The sequence below is a fragment of the Anticarsia gemmatalis genome, chromosome 6 (assembly GCF_050436995.1).
Source record: "Anticarsia gemmatalis isolate Benzon Research Colony breed Stoneville strain chromosome 6, ilAntGemm2 primary, whole genome shotgun sequence".
Lineage (NCBI taxonomy): Eukaryota > Metazoa > Arthropoda > Insecta > Lepidoptera > Erebidae > Anticarsia > Anticarsia gemmatalis.
The window spans coordinates 8,358,840-8,377,103 of NC_134750.1; the positions used below are offsets into that span (position 1 = coordinate 8,358,840).

An 18,264-nucleotide genomic window follows, 5' to 3' on the forward strand; every position below is an offset into this window, starting at 1 on the left:
GGTCGATAGTGTTGTAGAAAGGTAATTCAATCTATGTGTTATGCTTTAAGGACTGAACTTCCAGTGAGTATATATGAAATATGAAAGTTGGTAGTAATTTAGGGAAACTGCCCAACTATGTGTTTAAAAAATATAATAGGAAAGTAGTTTGTCGGTATATCGTCGAAAACCCTCCACAAATTAACGGGGACATTTAAACGTGCCAAACTTGTAAATAGCCCCTGTATCTGTACAACAGGAGCCCCAAATATTTCCACACCCCTTTAGCAGTGGCAACAGTGCATTCTCTGTTAGTTTGTAGCTTCGTCACTACCGTTAAATTATACTCGAATATCAACCACCGTTGGTAGTGTCCGGCGAATAGATGTTATTGGAAGCAATAATTTAAGCTAATCGGCAGTCAATAAAGGAATTAACAACACAGCAAATAATGTACAATATAATGGATCTTATTTCCATATAAGAAGCACATGAACGTGAAGCTTTGGAAGTCGTTATCTTGTCGTTGAATGGTAGGTGAGCGGCCGTAAAAGTAAATTAATGTTCCTATTCTGCAGGATTTACCCTTGCGTAATTTGGGTCAAACACTCGAGGAAACAGATAAATACCCACAAGAGGTTTGCTTGTAACAAAATATAATAAGCATAGTTTAACGTAAAAACCCATCACAAAATACAGATTGCCACAGACACAAAAACACTTGTATAACTATTTAACCGTGGGATACTTGATACTGGTTTATTTTGTTATCGTGGCAATAAATCCTTCAATCCTAATAACAAACAGTGTTCGTCACTTGGGGTGAGGGAAGTATCTTGTATACTGTATATTGTGTATTGAGTATCGACAGCCTTGACCCCGATTACGAAAATACTCGTCACAAAATACTTGTGTTGTTGTTAAGCAAAGTGATTGCAAGTTAATATGGCCATTAAGCAATGGAAGCAAGGTCATGTTAATAAAGAAACGTGATATTTGATAGTCACGTAATAAGCTTACAAAATGGGGAATTCCAACGAGGCACTGTTTAAGGATAGGACTGTCTGACTCCATTCTGTATTGGGAAGTTGATCTCGGGAGTCGGGGTGTACAATGGTCAATAAACAAAGCTCGTAGATTGTAGACAATGCCGGCGTCGGTGGCTAGCTCGCCGTATCTCACCATCACGATCGGGGCGGCGAAGCGTGTCGCTTACGACTGTCGGTGAATACATTTTATTGTCCCATATGCACGCATGTTAACTTACATTCACATACATATATCCAACATTCGGTGTAGAACTGTAGAAGTAACCCCTATTGATATTAACTTTAAAATATGTAAATATTATATCATAATTACCTATATTGTTTTTTTTTGTACCGAGTTCCTGGGCAAGATCAAGCAAAAGAACATTAATTATCATGGATGGTTAAAGACATAAATAATAATATAATGCGAAAACATTAAATACAAATACGACATCTATCTAAGTAAAAATGCAATTACAGCAAACTGTTTCCAATTATTTATCTTTATAGTTTCACTAACGTGAGTAAGTTTGAATGGTGGCTGGTACTTAATCACTGCACATTCGATTTCATAATCGATTTAAACGCAAGTTAGTGAAGTATGGCGCTAAATAAAAATGATTAAAGTTGCTATTATTCATTGTAATTGTCGTCATCTGAAGATAATAAATCTAAAGTGAGAAATAAAATGAGATGTATAATATATAATATCCATGTGAAAGAATGACGAAACTTTAAACAATAGCAACAGCAAATAAGACCAAGCAGAAATAACAGTAAACACAAAAGCATAAAGTCATGGTGCGGATACAATTTATTTAATGTTCTAGCTCTCGCTTTATTCCAAACGAGGTTCCTATCGGATCGGAATGTTACGTACTGCCCTGCGCGGTCGCCACTTTCACCTCACTGTTGGAAAGTTGGCAGCGTTTAGAGACCGGCTAAACGTTTATTAAAACTTGCTCGCACAATATTCTAACTACATTACTATTGAATTTTATAACTACGTCGGTAACATTTTACAGCATTCTGATTTTAATCCTTTTCTACACTTACTGACATCTAGGTAAGTGCGTCAGCAACGAGTACACCAAAACTAATATTTATAAAATATGCATGACATAAATGTATAAAAAAGAAATCACAAAAACGTTAAAAAGGCACGATTAATAACCGATTGAAAGTAGTAATTTCAATCGGATAGCATTGAACATAAGGATCACGACCTCGATCGATCGCTTAAATGTCACTTGTAGCAGTTGCCACGCGGAAGAGATGTGGCTCTTTGTTCGCAGATGAAGACAAGTCAAAACAATGAGATAGTATCTCAACGCTGTGAACATTTCCGATAAATCGAGATTGTTTACCAACCAAGCCAAGGTAACTTTGTAATGTTGACAGTCAGCAAATGTCACGGTCGCAAAACTTTTTTAAAACAATAAGAGATGTCAGTTTCAATGCTAGTTAAAATACATATTTAAACAATTAAATTACTAAGTATGTTAATGTGATTTTATTTTTTAAAAGCTTTTGTAATCAATTAAGTCTTAAAGAATATTCAGTATTTCGTGCATCCTAAGACAGTCGTGTCAGGCAATTCACAATATTTTTGATTTACGTAAGCTTGGGATCAGTGCATCATAAATAGTAACATAATGGTCTATAAACGTCTTAGCAACAGCTGAAAGTGTAGTCGCGAAGTCGCGATACAATCGCTGTCAGCGCCCGGGGGTAGCGGGTACCTCACGACAGAGAAGAACGACGACCACGACACTGTACCGCCACGAATTACGAGTTACTGGCTACCAGGTCTCACTGGCTGCACTATGATAAATACTTTACTTTGCGAACAAAAGCAAATTCACTTAAATCCTTTTCAGACAAGTTAAAATTGGTTTTGCGATAAGTTTCACTGTCCTCAAATTAGGTAAGTACCTAATAAGTTATAGTATCAGAATAAACACATTTAACATAAGTCCCGATCATTGATTGAGCACATATCATTCACACATAACCGTTATTAGAAGGAGAATGTCACATATTTTATTGTGCGCTGACTCTTATTTCTGCTCTACGCTATATCGAACTAGTTGTCAGTATCAAAAGCGGTTTAGTGTTATTGGGGAACGTCGACTTCACCGTCCCCATGTGTGAATCCATTCATAGTAGCCTTTAACAAATATGCTTCACGTCCAATACTCGCAATGAACGTTATCAACATTCAAAATATAATTCCCGTCGAGTATGATGTCGAATTATGCTAGAAAATATCTGCAAACGTGGCGCGCGCATAAATTTCACTTCAGTTTAACCGATTTCTGTATTTGATCTTTGAGATCAAGTAATGACGATAGCTTAATTGTTACTTATTGTCTTAGAATCATTAAATTAAAAATACGTACAACCCTTGTAATAAGAAATATATTTAAACAAACTTGATAATCTACACAAAAAAATTAAGACACGGAGAACCTGAAGGTTAACAAAAGATGTCGTCATATTAAATAATTGAAACTAGTTTGTAACAAGATAATCACAGCGACTTCACAAACAGGCGCTAACAATAATGTAAAGTGTAGGCGTGCCTTCAAATTATTTAATCACATTTTATAGGTAAATGTCCCCGGGAATTAACAGCTTCTAGAAAAATCACTATATGATACTTGTATGGAGGCTTCGTTATAAGCAATCGTATACATATATTTATGTCCAAACCACAGAGGCACATACTTACACAGTATTACTCGATCGAGCAGTAATTGTAACTTTTCGTAATTACTCAATCGAGTAAAATTCTGATTCTGGGCACCTTTCAGATGTAAATTTTGCAATACAAATATGGATTTTCACTCGTTTTAATAAAATTTTAACGTAATAAGTACTTAAGTACATACGCCATTTTGCCAGCGTAATGTTGTAGCAATATCAATAAGTATGTTTCAGGGGATTAGCTGTTTTGCAATTAATTGAGTCAATAGGACCACATAAAATACCAGGCAATAAGATAGAAAATAAATGTCTGATGTAAGTTTATGTCATAAATCGATCCCGGTTGCATTATTACCGGCAGTTAATAATGTAGAGACGAGTGGATCAGTTCAGTGCTTCGTCTGAATGTGAAATCGAGATCTCGCCGAGTGTATCTCAAGACGAATGTACTGAACAAAGAGGAATCGATGAGAGTACGGGAGTGTGGGGATACAGGCAAGTGCACCGACCTCCCCCCACCCCTACGGGCCGCGGTGCAATTTGTACATTTCAAGTGCACACAAAGGCGATGCGAGGAGGTCGCTGCAAGCTTTGACAGAATTAACTTGTCCGTCGCACAACTGCGAAGGCTCACCTTTATTGGATCGCCTGCATAAACGACACGGGATTTTAGAAGCGTGTATTTTCCTGTTATATTTGGTTGTTTGCTGCAGAAAGTAGAGTCATACGGATTGTAGACGAATGGTTAATTAAATTGGCACCAAATTACTACAACCAGAATTGGTCACGGTTTCATTATCATACCTTAACAAAACATCTCTCTTTTCCACAAAATCTGCAGCATCATATTCCCAAATATGAATTAGAGGAGGTTCTTAACGTGATTACAATATAGGGTTATTGATATGTGCAAACATAAAAACCAGGACATTAAAAATTTTGCTAAAAAAATCGTATGCGTGAGTACATGAGTAACGCAAATAGCCGAAATTGCACAAGAAGACCATTGTAAACAAAGTGGGACAAACTAGAGTAAAATAACGAGTCACTTGTTAGGCAATGGCAATGTGCTCTGAATAAATATAAAGTGGCCGCTCGACCCTGTATAATGCTCTTCTTGTTATCGACTACACGTGCTTCGAGGTCCACGGGTATTCCACTAAATGTAAATCAGATACTACTATATAAAGACATATTGCAAATAATTTAACGTTAAACTTTTGGTGAAGCATTGCAGGACCATTTTAATTGTGTTTTACTCTGTGCGTCATTTAAAAATAACCTGTATTAATTCTAATAAGTAGGTAATAGGTCTTGTTAGAAAACGAGCAGGCAATCATACCCATATGTATATTGAATATCTAATCAGAGCTAAGTAATAACCTACTAGAATACTTTGTTAATACCTATGTTAATAGGTACTTAATATTTTACTCTACAACGACGTTAAAAGTGATAAACATCATGTATTTTACCTCCCTCGTTACTGTGGTTTATTATATCCAATTTGCAATGTTCACCATAACGGTTGACGTAATTGCAAAATTAATCTGTTTCAAAAGGGCAACAAATCAAAATAGAAAAAATATTTTAATACACTTATTCTAGTTTGCAAAAGTACCATACTTTCAGATAAAGTTACCTATTGTAACGGTTAACTCCTATAGGACTGAAACGTATAAAAAAACTGATAATATAAAACATACTTAACAGAATGACCTTCACTTTTTATAAAGCACTAATGAGAAGGTAGTCTGCTCTTCTAGAACCATGTTACCAATCAGCTCTTGATAGTCATACGACTCTTCATAACACGATATTATTCTCTACGATAGTCTCATTTAGTGTAGCTTAGTCTTATAAGATCGAATTGCAATTGGCCATAGTTAAACGGAAACGATCCAACCCACACAGACGTAGTTTCGAGATATTTAACTTTTAAGTTCAGATCACTTTAACTTTGGGGACTAACTCAGGACTATATCTTCATGGTGGGTTTGAATTTTACTTGGATTGTTTTCGTGATATTAAAATTTTAACTTCAAGGAGTGTTTTGGTATACATAACTCATTTTACCCATAGAGTGGGTTGGATCCTTTCCGTTTAACTATGGCCAATTAAAAAGGACCTCATTTTAAACATATATAATATTTTGCAACTTCACTGAAAGTTTGTACCAAAAAATAATGATAGATGAACAGATTTTTGTTACTCTATCACCCAATGACGACTTCACATATAATAAACGCAATTACAGATGCGACATCAGTCATTCTACTTAAATCTTCCGTATAAATGTTACTACGAAAAAAACTGTACCTATCCTTAACGCGTTCATGCTTAAACGGCTGAACTAATTGCGATGATTTGACATAATATATTATTGTGATGAATTATTGGGTTGCTCTAAAAAATATATCGCATGATCGGATCGATAAATTGCAGAGGTTATGTTATAGCAGTTGCGTTTTAACCACATTTCACCAAAGCAAACATGTTTTTTTTCCAAGTCTTATTTATTAGGGTTTTCTTTACTCAGTTTAAAATTTGGACTTACATGATTTTTAATTTAGTACTTAGCTAATACTAGTAACTAATGACAGCGAGTTATAACGTAAACAACCTACATCTGTACTTATTTCCTAATCATACCATATTTTTTATGGAGACAGATGAATTACATTGAGCGACGGATATAAGTCGGTGCTGTCCGTGTATATGTCAAGGTGACACTGACTGACATCATAATTGCCCTAATTTATTAATGTTTGCCTCGCCTTCTGTGCCCCGAGTCGGCCCTTCACTCGATAATCTAACAATACGTTTTTATTTTATCAAATGAAATTTATTTACTAGATTATTATAATTTCAGCAACTGCTGAGCTATTTACTGAAAAGATTCAAAAGGTACAAGGACAAATCAATCACTTTTGTATTGTTTCTATTTCCAATACCTTGTATGCATATATGTACTACTATAACGAGACACGCAATTTACAAAATTTCGTTATTTTATGACACGCAAGTTATATGTTACATTAAATTCATTGTTATCGTAAACATCATTTTATATAGGTACTCTATACACTCACAACACTTTGCGAAGGAATACAATAAATTTTAGAAGATATTATCGCAGCAATGGTACAGTACTTGCGCTATAAACATTCATAAATGGATATAAATGACACATTTTCGCTTGGTAAGATCGTCAAGGAGACGTAAAAAGTTTTAACGCGACTCGCTAACCGGCTACGATCGAAACATTCCCAGAGCAGAAAAAGTGGAACGGCTCGACAACAGGCATTCCTTCTGCCGATCAATTGCTTTATGGAATGTATCGAACTTCATTGGAATTGAACTCATCGCTGTTATAACGAACAAATAATCCTGGAAAAATCAACAGATTATTTATTCTCTTCCGGGAAATCCAATGTACTTATTATTTTTGTGATTTAGAGTTTACGCGTGATTGATGTTTAAATAAATAGTAAGTTCAACATTACCTTTGAATCAAAACTGAAGGCGGTCTCTGGCCTCAGTGGACAGGGTAGGCCACACTTGCAGGTGCCCGCCGTCTGTAGATAATCTCGTAACTGTGGGAGAGTACTCAATGCTGTGCCGCTCGGACTGCAACAACAAGTTTTCGTTAGATTTTTATAAAAATCATGTTAAGTAACAAGTTTGCGCATGGGGTGTTGGCCCCAGTGGGTATATTTATATACTTGTTGATGGTGTCGCGTGACTTAATCATTCTAATTGCTATCTCACTATTAGTTAAACACGCGATATTATAGTCATACCAACTAATTAGCTAGTGCTATATTATATCTGAGATTTATGAATTTTAACATCGCGTATTTACTAAAATGGTACGTCTGGTTATGAGGCAATAATTGCGGTTTTTACCCATGATTGATACAAATTATTGTTTATTGAGTCATTATGAGGATTTCAATCACTTCTTAATACAAAACATACATAATTATTTAAGTACAATTATGAAACCCAATGTCAACTTTTCATCATTTTTCCTATCATTAAAGAGCTGATGTCGAGACTAATAAAATTAAGCTCTATAACAATAATAAAGTGAAATACATGTGTGAAACTAAGTTTCGGCAATGTATTTCCTATTTTATAGCAATCCTTACAATTACAAGTTTTACGTTCCAATTTATTTTATGATGACCAGATGGCAGTACGTAATGCAAAAAAACGTGGACGAAAAATCGTGTAGGAAAAAATTGCATTACTGCCTGATGCTTTTATTTTAAGCGCCGAAACACAATCACTATTTCTTCGAAGCGCAGACGACGCTAACCATCATAATAATTAATTACTTACAATTACTAATACCGCGAATAAAATAAGTGTGACATTACTGCCAATTGACATGTAATTGAAAATGACCGAACAATGACATGCTGTAAACGAAAAATAACTAAGTAAAGAACTACATTTAATGTTCATATGTGTATTATACTCTTTAAAATATAGCTTGATTAAAATGACAGTTCTAAGCAAAACAGATGACACAACTTTGTAGTGACGTCTCACGAGTATTACAAATTGAAACACGAAAAATCTGTCTTGTCTAGCATTATAACTATTTTTTAAATACAGATCCTCAATAAGAAATCAGAATAATTCAGTACAATCAGCCTTTAAACTAAAAATCAGTACTATTTTCTTTAGTCTTAAAAATAAACCTAATAATTTTCAACCTCTCTACAAGGCTACGTCATGTTGCAAAAATTTTAGTGAGGAGACACAATAGATAAGAGTAAATCGACTGATTAATCGTTAATCGCGAAGTACACTTTGATACTATTTGTGACCAAGAATTAATAATTAATCTCCAAGATTGTTCCAGCGATTCTGATGATACCGATGAGAATGATACTGATTTAGGATGCGCACCATTAGCTGCGCATCCTATAATACTATCATCCTCATCCCTATCATCAGAATTGCACCATTAACTGAATATTTTTTTTTTTAACTGTTTTCATTGTTTTATTTAATTGATCCTAATTAATACTAAACTAGGAGAGGTCTCCGTGCGGTGTTAAAAGTGGGGCTGGTCGTCCTATACGAATTTGCTTAAACAATAAGATTCACAACAACAATTCGTAAAAAGCTAATTCAAAAATAATTGAATCGAATATAATTATTTTAGATTCGATTTTTTCGCTATCGATTTTGATCAATACTTCTACAACCCTAGTCAAAACAGTTTGACATCTGCCATTCTAATCAAGCTATATTTTAAAGGGTATAGAGCCAAATGCTCAAAAGATACTTAATTTTATGAGATGTTTCACATTAATTATAATTGGTGTCAAAATAATACCCAGTTTAATAAAAAAAACGAAGATACTTTCCAAAATCACCCCAATAGTTGATATTTTGATAAAGTTTAAGAGGACTGAAAAGAGACTAGTTAAAAATCAAATATAGATGTAATATTTTATTAAAATGGGATACTTATGTAGTTGCTTAATTCGTAGATTCAAAATCCGATTACATTTTAATGTGATATTACCGTAGCGACAAAGGGGAGCAGTGACTCACGTAAACGTTTGAAAGCATATTTGTTCTGGAATTGTAGATGAACAATGCAAAAGCTCTCTAGTCAAACGTGTTCGCAGATCGCACCCTAACTCCAGCAAGGTAATCAAGCGGCTAACTGACTGCTGTGCGGTCAATCGATATTTCATTTCTAAGCCTTTTAACCCCACATCGAGGCTATCATACCCCTAACGTTATATTAGCTAGTCAATAAACTAGTGATTTAGAAACTACTAAACTCAAGAAGTTAATAGTTTACGTTTTCATTGATAATCATAAAATATTTATATGTTGGGCTTAATTAGAACAAAAACTAAATTATACAATGGTCTAAATTGCAAGTATTTTGCCTCTATTTGCGAAAAAGCAACCTTAATTATTCAAGCCGGCCCAAAAAATGCACATTTGCAGACTAAAATATGTCATCTGATTTCGCAGATTGTCTGTTACACAGGCACGGCAACCACGCAATAACCTGAAGGGAGGGCTATTAAGAATAATTTGCAAACAACACAATCCTTTTACGATGACAGCGCCGAGCATACCTCGGCGGCATTATTACACCTCGATTCGTTTTACAAACAGCCTCTTTCATAAATGCTCCACATGATAATTCACGCCGATTGTTCACGGTCTGGTACACTTGGTAAAGGTAAACCGCGACCGCAAAAAAGATTTTTGTTTACCCGCTTTTTTATTCATACGCGGAGTCTGCGGCTTTGACCACTATACGGAGTGTTCGCGGTCGGATAGAGAGTAAACGGGGAAATTCGCTTTTTGCGATCGCGTGCATGTTTGGGGGAGCGTGTATGTAGACAGCTGCCGATAATAATTACTCAACACGCAAACGTGAACCCTTTCGCACCTTGCCACCACCGCTACTATCCCATTTGCTTATGTATTAAATCAACTCCTCAATTATGCATTATTAAAAAATCACAATGAGATAGCAATTATACTTATAACACATCATTATCTGTTTTGTATACCTACTTTATCTTCCTACATAGTTTGATAAGTTTGTACAAGTAAAACCATTAGGTACCTACTAATAATTCTATACTATACATTATTCGCATGACACTTGCTATAGCAACATACGTACTTATTATACTTTAGAATAACGTAAATACCATATCAGAAACGAAAACCATATTTTTAAATCCAGTGTACGCAATTAACAAGCTCAATGTCAAGCATAAATTGTAATAATTAAGTAGGTAGCCCCATCAGATGTGTACGTAAATCTAAAAATAATTTGCTGTTTCGCTAACTTCGTTTTATTAGATTTTAATTAGCTTGTTCACAAATGATATAAATTAATGCTTTTAAAAAAGCCATATTATTATCATGATCAAAACTCTTACACGGAAGAAATATGTATGCCTTCTGGAAGTAATTGCTCTGGTCTATTTGTACTTTGTGCCTATTGTTTGGATGTTTATAGTAGGTAGTCCACGACACGAGATAATTATTAGTGAGGGAGTTGTCGTCTATAAAAAGTCTCAAACTTTAGTTCTTTTAAGTCAATGTGTCACAGAATGTTCCACGAAAACAAACCTCACAAGTCTTGTGTTATTATGCAGACAGTCATCTTCCATAGCCTTGAGAAATATTTATGACTAATCGTCGTCGTCGTACCATTTATCCTCATTGACAAAGATACAAACAGATAGTAAAAATAAAATATACATACAAGTTATTTCTTTACTTAATTGGTTACGAGACCATTAAATTGAATCAGACTTTAGCACGATTATTATTCTTAATACAAATAACAAGTCTCGCGTACATTTTAAGAATTTGTTTTTGTTAACTAAATGGATAAATAAATAGTTAAGCTACTATAATCTATACTTCTATTTAACTATCATGGAATAAAAGATATTAAAGGATTGGAAACGGGACAGATCAATACAAATTATCTAGGTAGCTTGTTTGTTTGTATTGAACCAGATACTTAATGTTTTGTTCATTATAACAAAGCAGACTTTCTTTAAAAGGCTTTCACATTGGCTTAGCTTATTATCACAAACAGTTAATCGCTTAGGGTTTAACTACGAGCGAAAGGTTGAGGATGTAGAGTTGCAAAAGTACGCTCGTTTAGTTTAACGGCGCGACTAAGACGATGTGAAAGCGATTCTGTATTAGAAGTTAGAACGTCAAGCATTAGTAGGGTAACACACGTCATAATATTATCGCAGTACGTACCACATCACTATCATAATGAAGTCATTTGTAATTCGTGCACCAACTCATTTTATCGCTTGTGTTCAACATGACATTTTCGAGGTATTATTGACGCGTTGCAATACAGGTACAAGTTTTAGACTGAGTAACTAGATGTTTAATTATCTAAAACTTAGTCTACCTACTCGGGTTTCTATTTTTCCAGAAAAGTTTTAACCAGCACCATAGCCCAAGTACCTATAACGTTTATTACAAAAAAATAAGGCTCCTTAGAAAAAAAGATCTCATAGAGCTATTCACGACTTTAACTGAATAGACATGTAAGGAAAGACAAACATAACACCAGAATAATAAGAGAACAGTTTCTTATTCTTGCCATTTAGATAGCATCGATAGCTGTAACGTCTTCAAAAGACATCGGTATTATTGGCCCCTAGTATTGTGATTGATCTCATTTCCTTTGTGACCGTCGGGGCAATGTATAATGGGTGAAATATTCTGGCATCAAGCCAATGTACGCCATACAAACATGACGACGTTTTGTTTCACTGTGAAATGTTTAATGGCATTATTAGAATACAAAGATCCGATTCTCTAAATGGCGAAGCGAATAGTATTTACTTATATGATCAAGGAATATCAGGAAAGGAATATACAACAGATCTACAGAGCAAGACGAAGTATCAGTAATTACCTTAGTAGAAGAAAAATATCACTTATTTCATACTTCATACTTAAAAATCATTGTTAAATCCCAGCACATTGTAAAATTAAGATAAATAAAATCACCCCTCATCCCAGTTAGCTCCCTAAATATTTAAATTAATGTTGTAATTATGGTCAAATAATACGAAAGTAACAAGGGCCTATTTTCCCATCGTCATATAACTTTATTTGAGGAATACATTTGATATGACGTATTAAACAGATTTTCCAGATACGTTATTACCTGTCAGAAACGTCAAATTGTTCCATTGATAGCGAACACGATTCTAGAATGAGGTACTGAGAGACTCTTTAAACAAAGTAACAATTGTGGCAGCAACTACATTATCAATATCAACAAAGTGAGTGTCGACTCAAAGCATGCGGTTCGATAACAAGTTGAGTCACGAAAGGGTTTCCCTGAATGACTCACTAGCGACTTGCCCGACTCATTCGCTACGTCGACCCCACTAAAAATACATACAAACATAAAACTTTAAATTATATTTTGTTTGCATAGCATCTGATTCTAACATAATACTGCATTGTTCCCACTGCATAGAAAAGTAAGAGGTACGCTGCGAAAATAACTGTCAACTCATATCACTTATGTCATATGAGTTGCATACAATACCTCTATTTATATAAAAAAAAATCAATAACGACCATTTCTATCCATTCTGCAACATAGCACACTTTAGAATCTAACTTATAAGTTACTCGTTGAATTGAAATTGTATTTTTTCTTTTAGTCAGTCCTAATTTGGTTGTGCAATGTATGCATCTAAAAACTATCCTCATGAATCACTCTTTCTGTGGGTAGAAAATGCCTGAAAATCTATGTCGGAGTTTTTAAGTTATCGGGGACTGGCAGGCATATGCGGCAGAATCGAAAATAAAAACATGTTTATATACTGTTTGTTTAAATGTGATCTAACTTTTAAAACTTTACGATCATGTTGAAATCGTTATTTTAACCAGTTTACAAAAGATGGTTGACATATTTTTGTGTCGTCAAGTTCTTGCTCAACGTAAACTTGCTTGTATGCATGTTAAAATGACATTCAGATTGCGTCAACAGCATTTTGTGCGAAGTAACATATATTAATAAAACGCAGTTCACTTCTCAGGCTTTAATGCGGCGCGCTACTCACAAATCAATACAAAACGTTCACCCCATTGACTGCTGATCCATTTTAAATTGCCTCTTTTATTATCTAATGTATGTTGTTAATTTGCTTTAATCTGTTTCCTCATGCCTACACACACTGTAAAGACCAAACAGGAATCTCATTTGGAGCAGACATAATGTTATATCGATGAGTTGTTTAAACGAGTAAGTTACAAATTGAGCTTTTATTTATTCATGTGAGGGGAACGAGGTTGATATGGGTCGAGGCCGCTCCATAAAGGACACTTTTAGTCCTGTGTTTGTTAAAGGGTTCAATAGAGTTTTATTATTTTGTTGATATCAACGTATTTCGGGTAAAATATAGGTTTTTGAAAGTTTGTCATTAGAAATACTATAGTTTAAAAGGACACTATAATCATTTTCTGGGTCACTTAACATCCACTTCCAAAATCGCATACACATATTACTAAAATAGAAGAATTCAGTGGCGTGCATTACTGTAAATACATAGGCATAGGATAAGTAATTACGCACTAAAATAAAACGATATCACAGGTGAATAAAATGTTGTCCAGTCAAGTTCAGGTTTGCAGGTAACACCTGCCACATGCCAAGCGAAGCCAAGCGCCGCATCGAAAAGCAAATAAATTCACTTGAATACTGCAGGACGTGTAACGTCGCCTAGTTTTTGCGAGACATATTTCAAACAGTTTTTCTTAGATTCGCATGGCAACCTTGACTCGATCCCCTCGGCTACGCTTCTGTGGGAACGATTGAGAACACACGTTTCATTTTACTTCGACCGTCTGGAGCCCATGTGAGCTGACGCATCCGGCGACTTCTCTCAAGAGTCTTATGCCAGTTGTCGTCATTCAGGTTTATTTATCAAATATACTTTAGCACCTAACAAACATTACACTATGCGATTAAGGATGTTTTATAAAGAAATATTTACAAATAAAGTTGTTATAAATTCATATTGTTATATTTTCATTTCGGTATTATTATAAATTAAAATTATGGAAATTAGTTTGAAATTAGGGAAAGTCGTTAGTTATATTAAAATAAAAAAGCAAATCGATGTGTTACTTTATGGTCAAAACAAACCAACTCCCAATTTTATCAGTTAATCAGTATGTTTGATTGTTGTCAATATGTAAGTAAGCTCCGTGAAGATTAGTAATTAATTCATTGTTAGAGTCAGTCACTGGTGAATGACATTATCATAGCTTATTAATGTAGTCTTAGTAATTTACATTCATAACATTTTAAAAAGTAAAGTTTGTATTGTTGTTTGAAGGACCCTCCATATTTTAGGGATGGGGACATAAAAGAGCTACATAAGACAATACTCGAAATATTTGAGTTAGATAATCAGTGTAGTCGTCTGCAATGAACCTCGGGCATGAAAAGCGCCTTGTTAGTTATGAAACTGTACAAAATAAGTATGCTTGTGAGAATTTTTGTTTACGATGCAATAATGCGCGTAAGAAACATCCTCTTGAGACTATGTGTAGAGACGGACCCTGTATTCAACGTAATACAGTTATCGTATCTGATCTTAAATGTCCATAATGAATCGTGTATTATCATCGTCTAAATATCAATAATAGAATTTCAAACTCATATACGCGGGCCTAATTGTTTTGGTACATATTTTTACAACTAAGTAGGTATATTAATTATAGACTTTTAAAGGTTTTTAAATGTTCTCCTTTATCAAAGTACTCGCGTTACTTCCTGGGATTGTTCAATAACGATAGCAGATCGATAGGTGACCTAGTAAGTAAAAACAAAGCAATGTATAAAGCGATATTAACAGCGCCGTGTCGTGGAATGTGTACTTTATAGTTATTCGGTAGGCATTGCAATGCATAACATTTCAAAATATGAAATTTAGAATGTAGATATCTAAATGCAGTGAAATACCATTTTGGCTTCTGAATTCTTGAGATAAATTAATACTCTCAAAGGGCTTTTAAAATGATAGTGACAATAGCGCTCGGAGGGGAGATCATACGCGCGTTGACCTCCGCAGTGGCTTCGACGCGGAAATAATATGGATTACGTAAGCACAGTCGAACATTTTTTATTGCTCCATTAAATGAGGCACGCCGCCGGCTCTGGGTGGAGAGCGTCTCAACAACAAATAAACGAATTTAATATCCATGATACGGCCATTAGTCTCACTATTCTTAATTGCTGAAGTTAAATCTGGACTGTTTGAACATCGTGACATGTCATTATTTAAATGTTGATGTGATTACAGCAAGTTACTGTTTGTATTTAGCTCCACAGCCATTAACTATAGTTGAGATATTGTATAATATTAGTTATTCCCGTGAATATTTAATATAACACCTACCAAGTAGGTAAGTATTTAATCAAATAACAATGTATCGCCTGTTTCAACGAGTGAAGAAAAATTACAATATATTGAAAATCGGTGCGGTCTTTTAAATAAAAGAAAGTCGGAACGAATTTTACCAGTGTGCCCTGGTGATGTCTATTAAGTCCGAAGAAAGAAACAAAAAAATAAAACAAGCTGCATAAGCATTGAAGGAGGACCATCCCAACATTGTGCAATGCCTCACAAAGAAGGACAGAGAAATCCATACATTCAAGCGCAACTTTCGAAAAAAAACTTGACACTGTTCTTTACCTCATTTATGATGGTGGCCGTAAATCAGTCCCGCCAATAGTTAGTCGTCCGTCAATAAGCACACTAACAATTGACACAAAGAGAAGAGGAAGAAAAAGATTTTTTATTGTTCCTTGTAAGTAATTTACGACCGTAGAACATCTGTTTGAGTTTGTAATCTTGCCGTAGGAAAGAATACAGAAACTGAACTGATTTCCGTCTTTGCGCAAACACCGGTGCGATGTTTTAGGTCCTATGGATCAGCTGTTCATATTTTACGCATAGTGCATAGGTAGCAAGCAAAGCCTAGTTAAAGTTTTGAACAAAATGTGTAATAATGAGAACCTGACATATTTTATGGGAAAAGTTTGGATAGGTATTTACCAATAAATAAAAGACTTAATGTGCGTACGCACTGTTTGTTGGTATTGTTCAATTTGTTAAAGGCATTGTACTCAGCTACAGTGACAGATAAGGGAAGCGTAATGTGCACTGACGACATACAATAGAATCTCGTGTGCCCAATCCACGTTCCCTGCAGTTACCAAAGTTACCGATACGGCACGTAGGCACTCGATAATGACTAGGCACCAAGAACACGACAAACCAACATCTTTTAGCTAATATTTAACTGACTTTTACTAAACAGGTAGGTAAGTATTCAGTTGGAGCAATGATTCAACATTTGTAATTATGTTCAAGCCTACAGTTCTTTTGGGCTGAAATTGAAAGAAGCAGGAAAACGTTATTGCTTAAATGTAAATCGACAAAAACCGACCTAGTACATTTGTGTTATTAGGGAAAGGCTTGCAAGGTCAAGAATTCTGAGTCAGCAACAGCGTACTTTATATATGGAACAGTGGTTTATTAGCATGTTGTATTATGTATCTGATGGATAATTGATCATAGGGTCTTGAAAATAACAGAATAGAACTTGTTTTATCGCACATACGGTACTAAACACAGTCTACTTCTTTTGCACTTAAAGCTACTATATAGGTAAATAACCAGGTGTTAGCAAATTTTAACTAAACTTGTACTTATTATTTCTTCAAATATGTGTTGTGACACGCAACGTAGGGTTAAAAGTAGTTATTTGAAAAATTATACGTACCTACCTATTAGCTATTTTACAAGTATCAAAACCTGTTCATGTAATACTGTGACCATCGTCGGCGAACATCTCCAATTGTATGTTAGCATTATGGTCACTGTAGAGAATATTATGTGTTTAAAAGAATGATTTAAAAAACCTGTTTGGCCTCACAGCTGTGTCGATTTTTATTATTTTAATCACCCATTTAATATACAAGTGTTAAACTAAATTGAGAAATACATAATTTAATCGTGCGCTATAAATGCGCGTCTTAGAAAACACGATTGGGTTTCTAGATAGTGGTCCAAGAATCGCTTCAAATAATTATTTTTGTTGGTGTAAATTAACTTTCTTCACTTACGCCGAGAAATACGTCCATACAGCTGCCGGACTGGTTTGTCCACTTGTGCCGGATTGATTTAACGTTAACGCACGATCCGCGGTACTCTTTCGCCGCCGTATTCCTCCAATACTTCATTACCGCTTAAGCATCTTGAGCACGGATTGAATAAAATACTTAACGATGTTTAGAATGACTAGGTATCTTAGATTAATGTCTGATTTATTATATCTTACCTAAAAGTAAATATCGTCACGTGTGTTGGAACTTTTCGCTCTAGTTATGTTTGACTAGCATGACCACACTTCCTGGGCTTCCCCAGTAAGAGTAAAAATGACCAATCTTGGACAATTACTTAGGTTTGTCGCACCTTGTACCCTAATCTATGGTCTCACTTTATTGAACCTAGATATTTCCCACTTGCCGTAGATTAAGTGTTTTCTTGGTCTTTTCACAGCTAGTTATGATCTTTTTTCACTGCTTACCAGCAGCTAGTATTTAGACTTATTAGATGAATAGCAGTGGTTAAGCATTTTTAAATTGTGTGCAATTCGACATGTATTTTACGTAAAAAATTCTAAAATCCTACATTGACCCAAATAAAAAAATGGTCACATTATGTATGAGTAATCCTTGGTGAGACATCCATACTGCCATATACAATGCCCATGGATGTTAGCTAACTCACTCACTAGGTTATAGGTAGGTATCCGAATATCAAAAGAAGCTAGAGGTACCTATGATTGTCTCTCTTGATTCTGTTATGCTTTCAAGGTCATACTATTGAACCAATTTAAAGTACAAGGTATATGTAAATCATCATTTAATTTTATCACCAACATTTTTTATGTGAGTGGAGGAATGTAA

At 34.8% G+C, this 18,264-nt stretch overlaps 1 protein-coding gene across 3 annotated transcripts in view; it reads right to left on the reverse strand.

Annotated features, from left to right (window-relative positions):
* Nucleotides 1-18,264, reverse strand: part of LOC142973673 (uncharacterized) — a 45,076-nt gene that overhangs the window by 24,649 nt on the left and 2,163 nt on the right. For all 3 annotated transcript variants that reach the window (XR_012959520.1, XM_076115621.1, XM_076115622.1), the window contains exon 2: nt 7,226-7,349. Coding sequence is in view for 2 of the 3 variants with exons in the window: in XM_076115621.1 (XP_075971736.1) it covers nt 7,226-7,349 (124 nt within the window). In the remaining variant the exon portion in view is untranslated. The remainder of the gene's footprint in view (nt 1-7,225; nt 7,350-18,264) is intronic.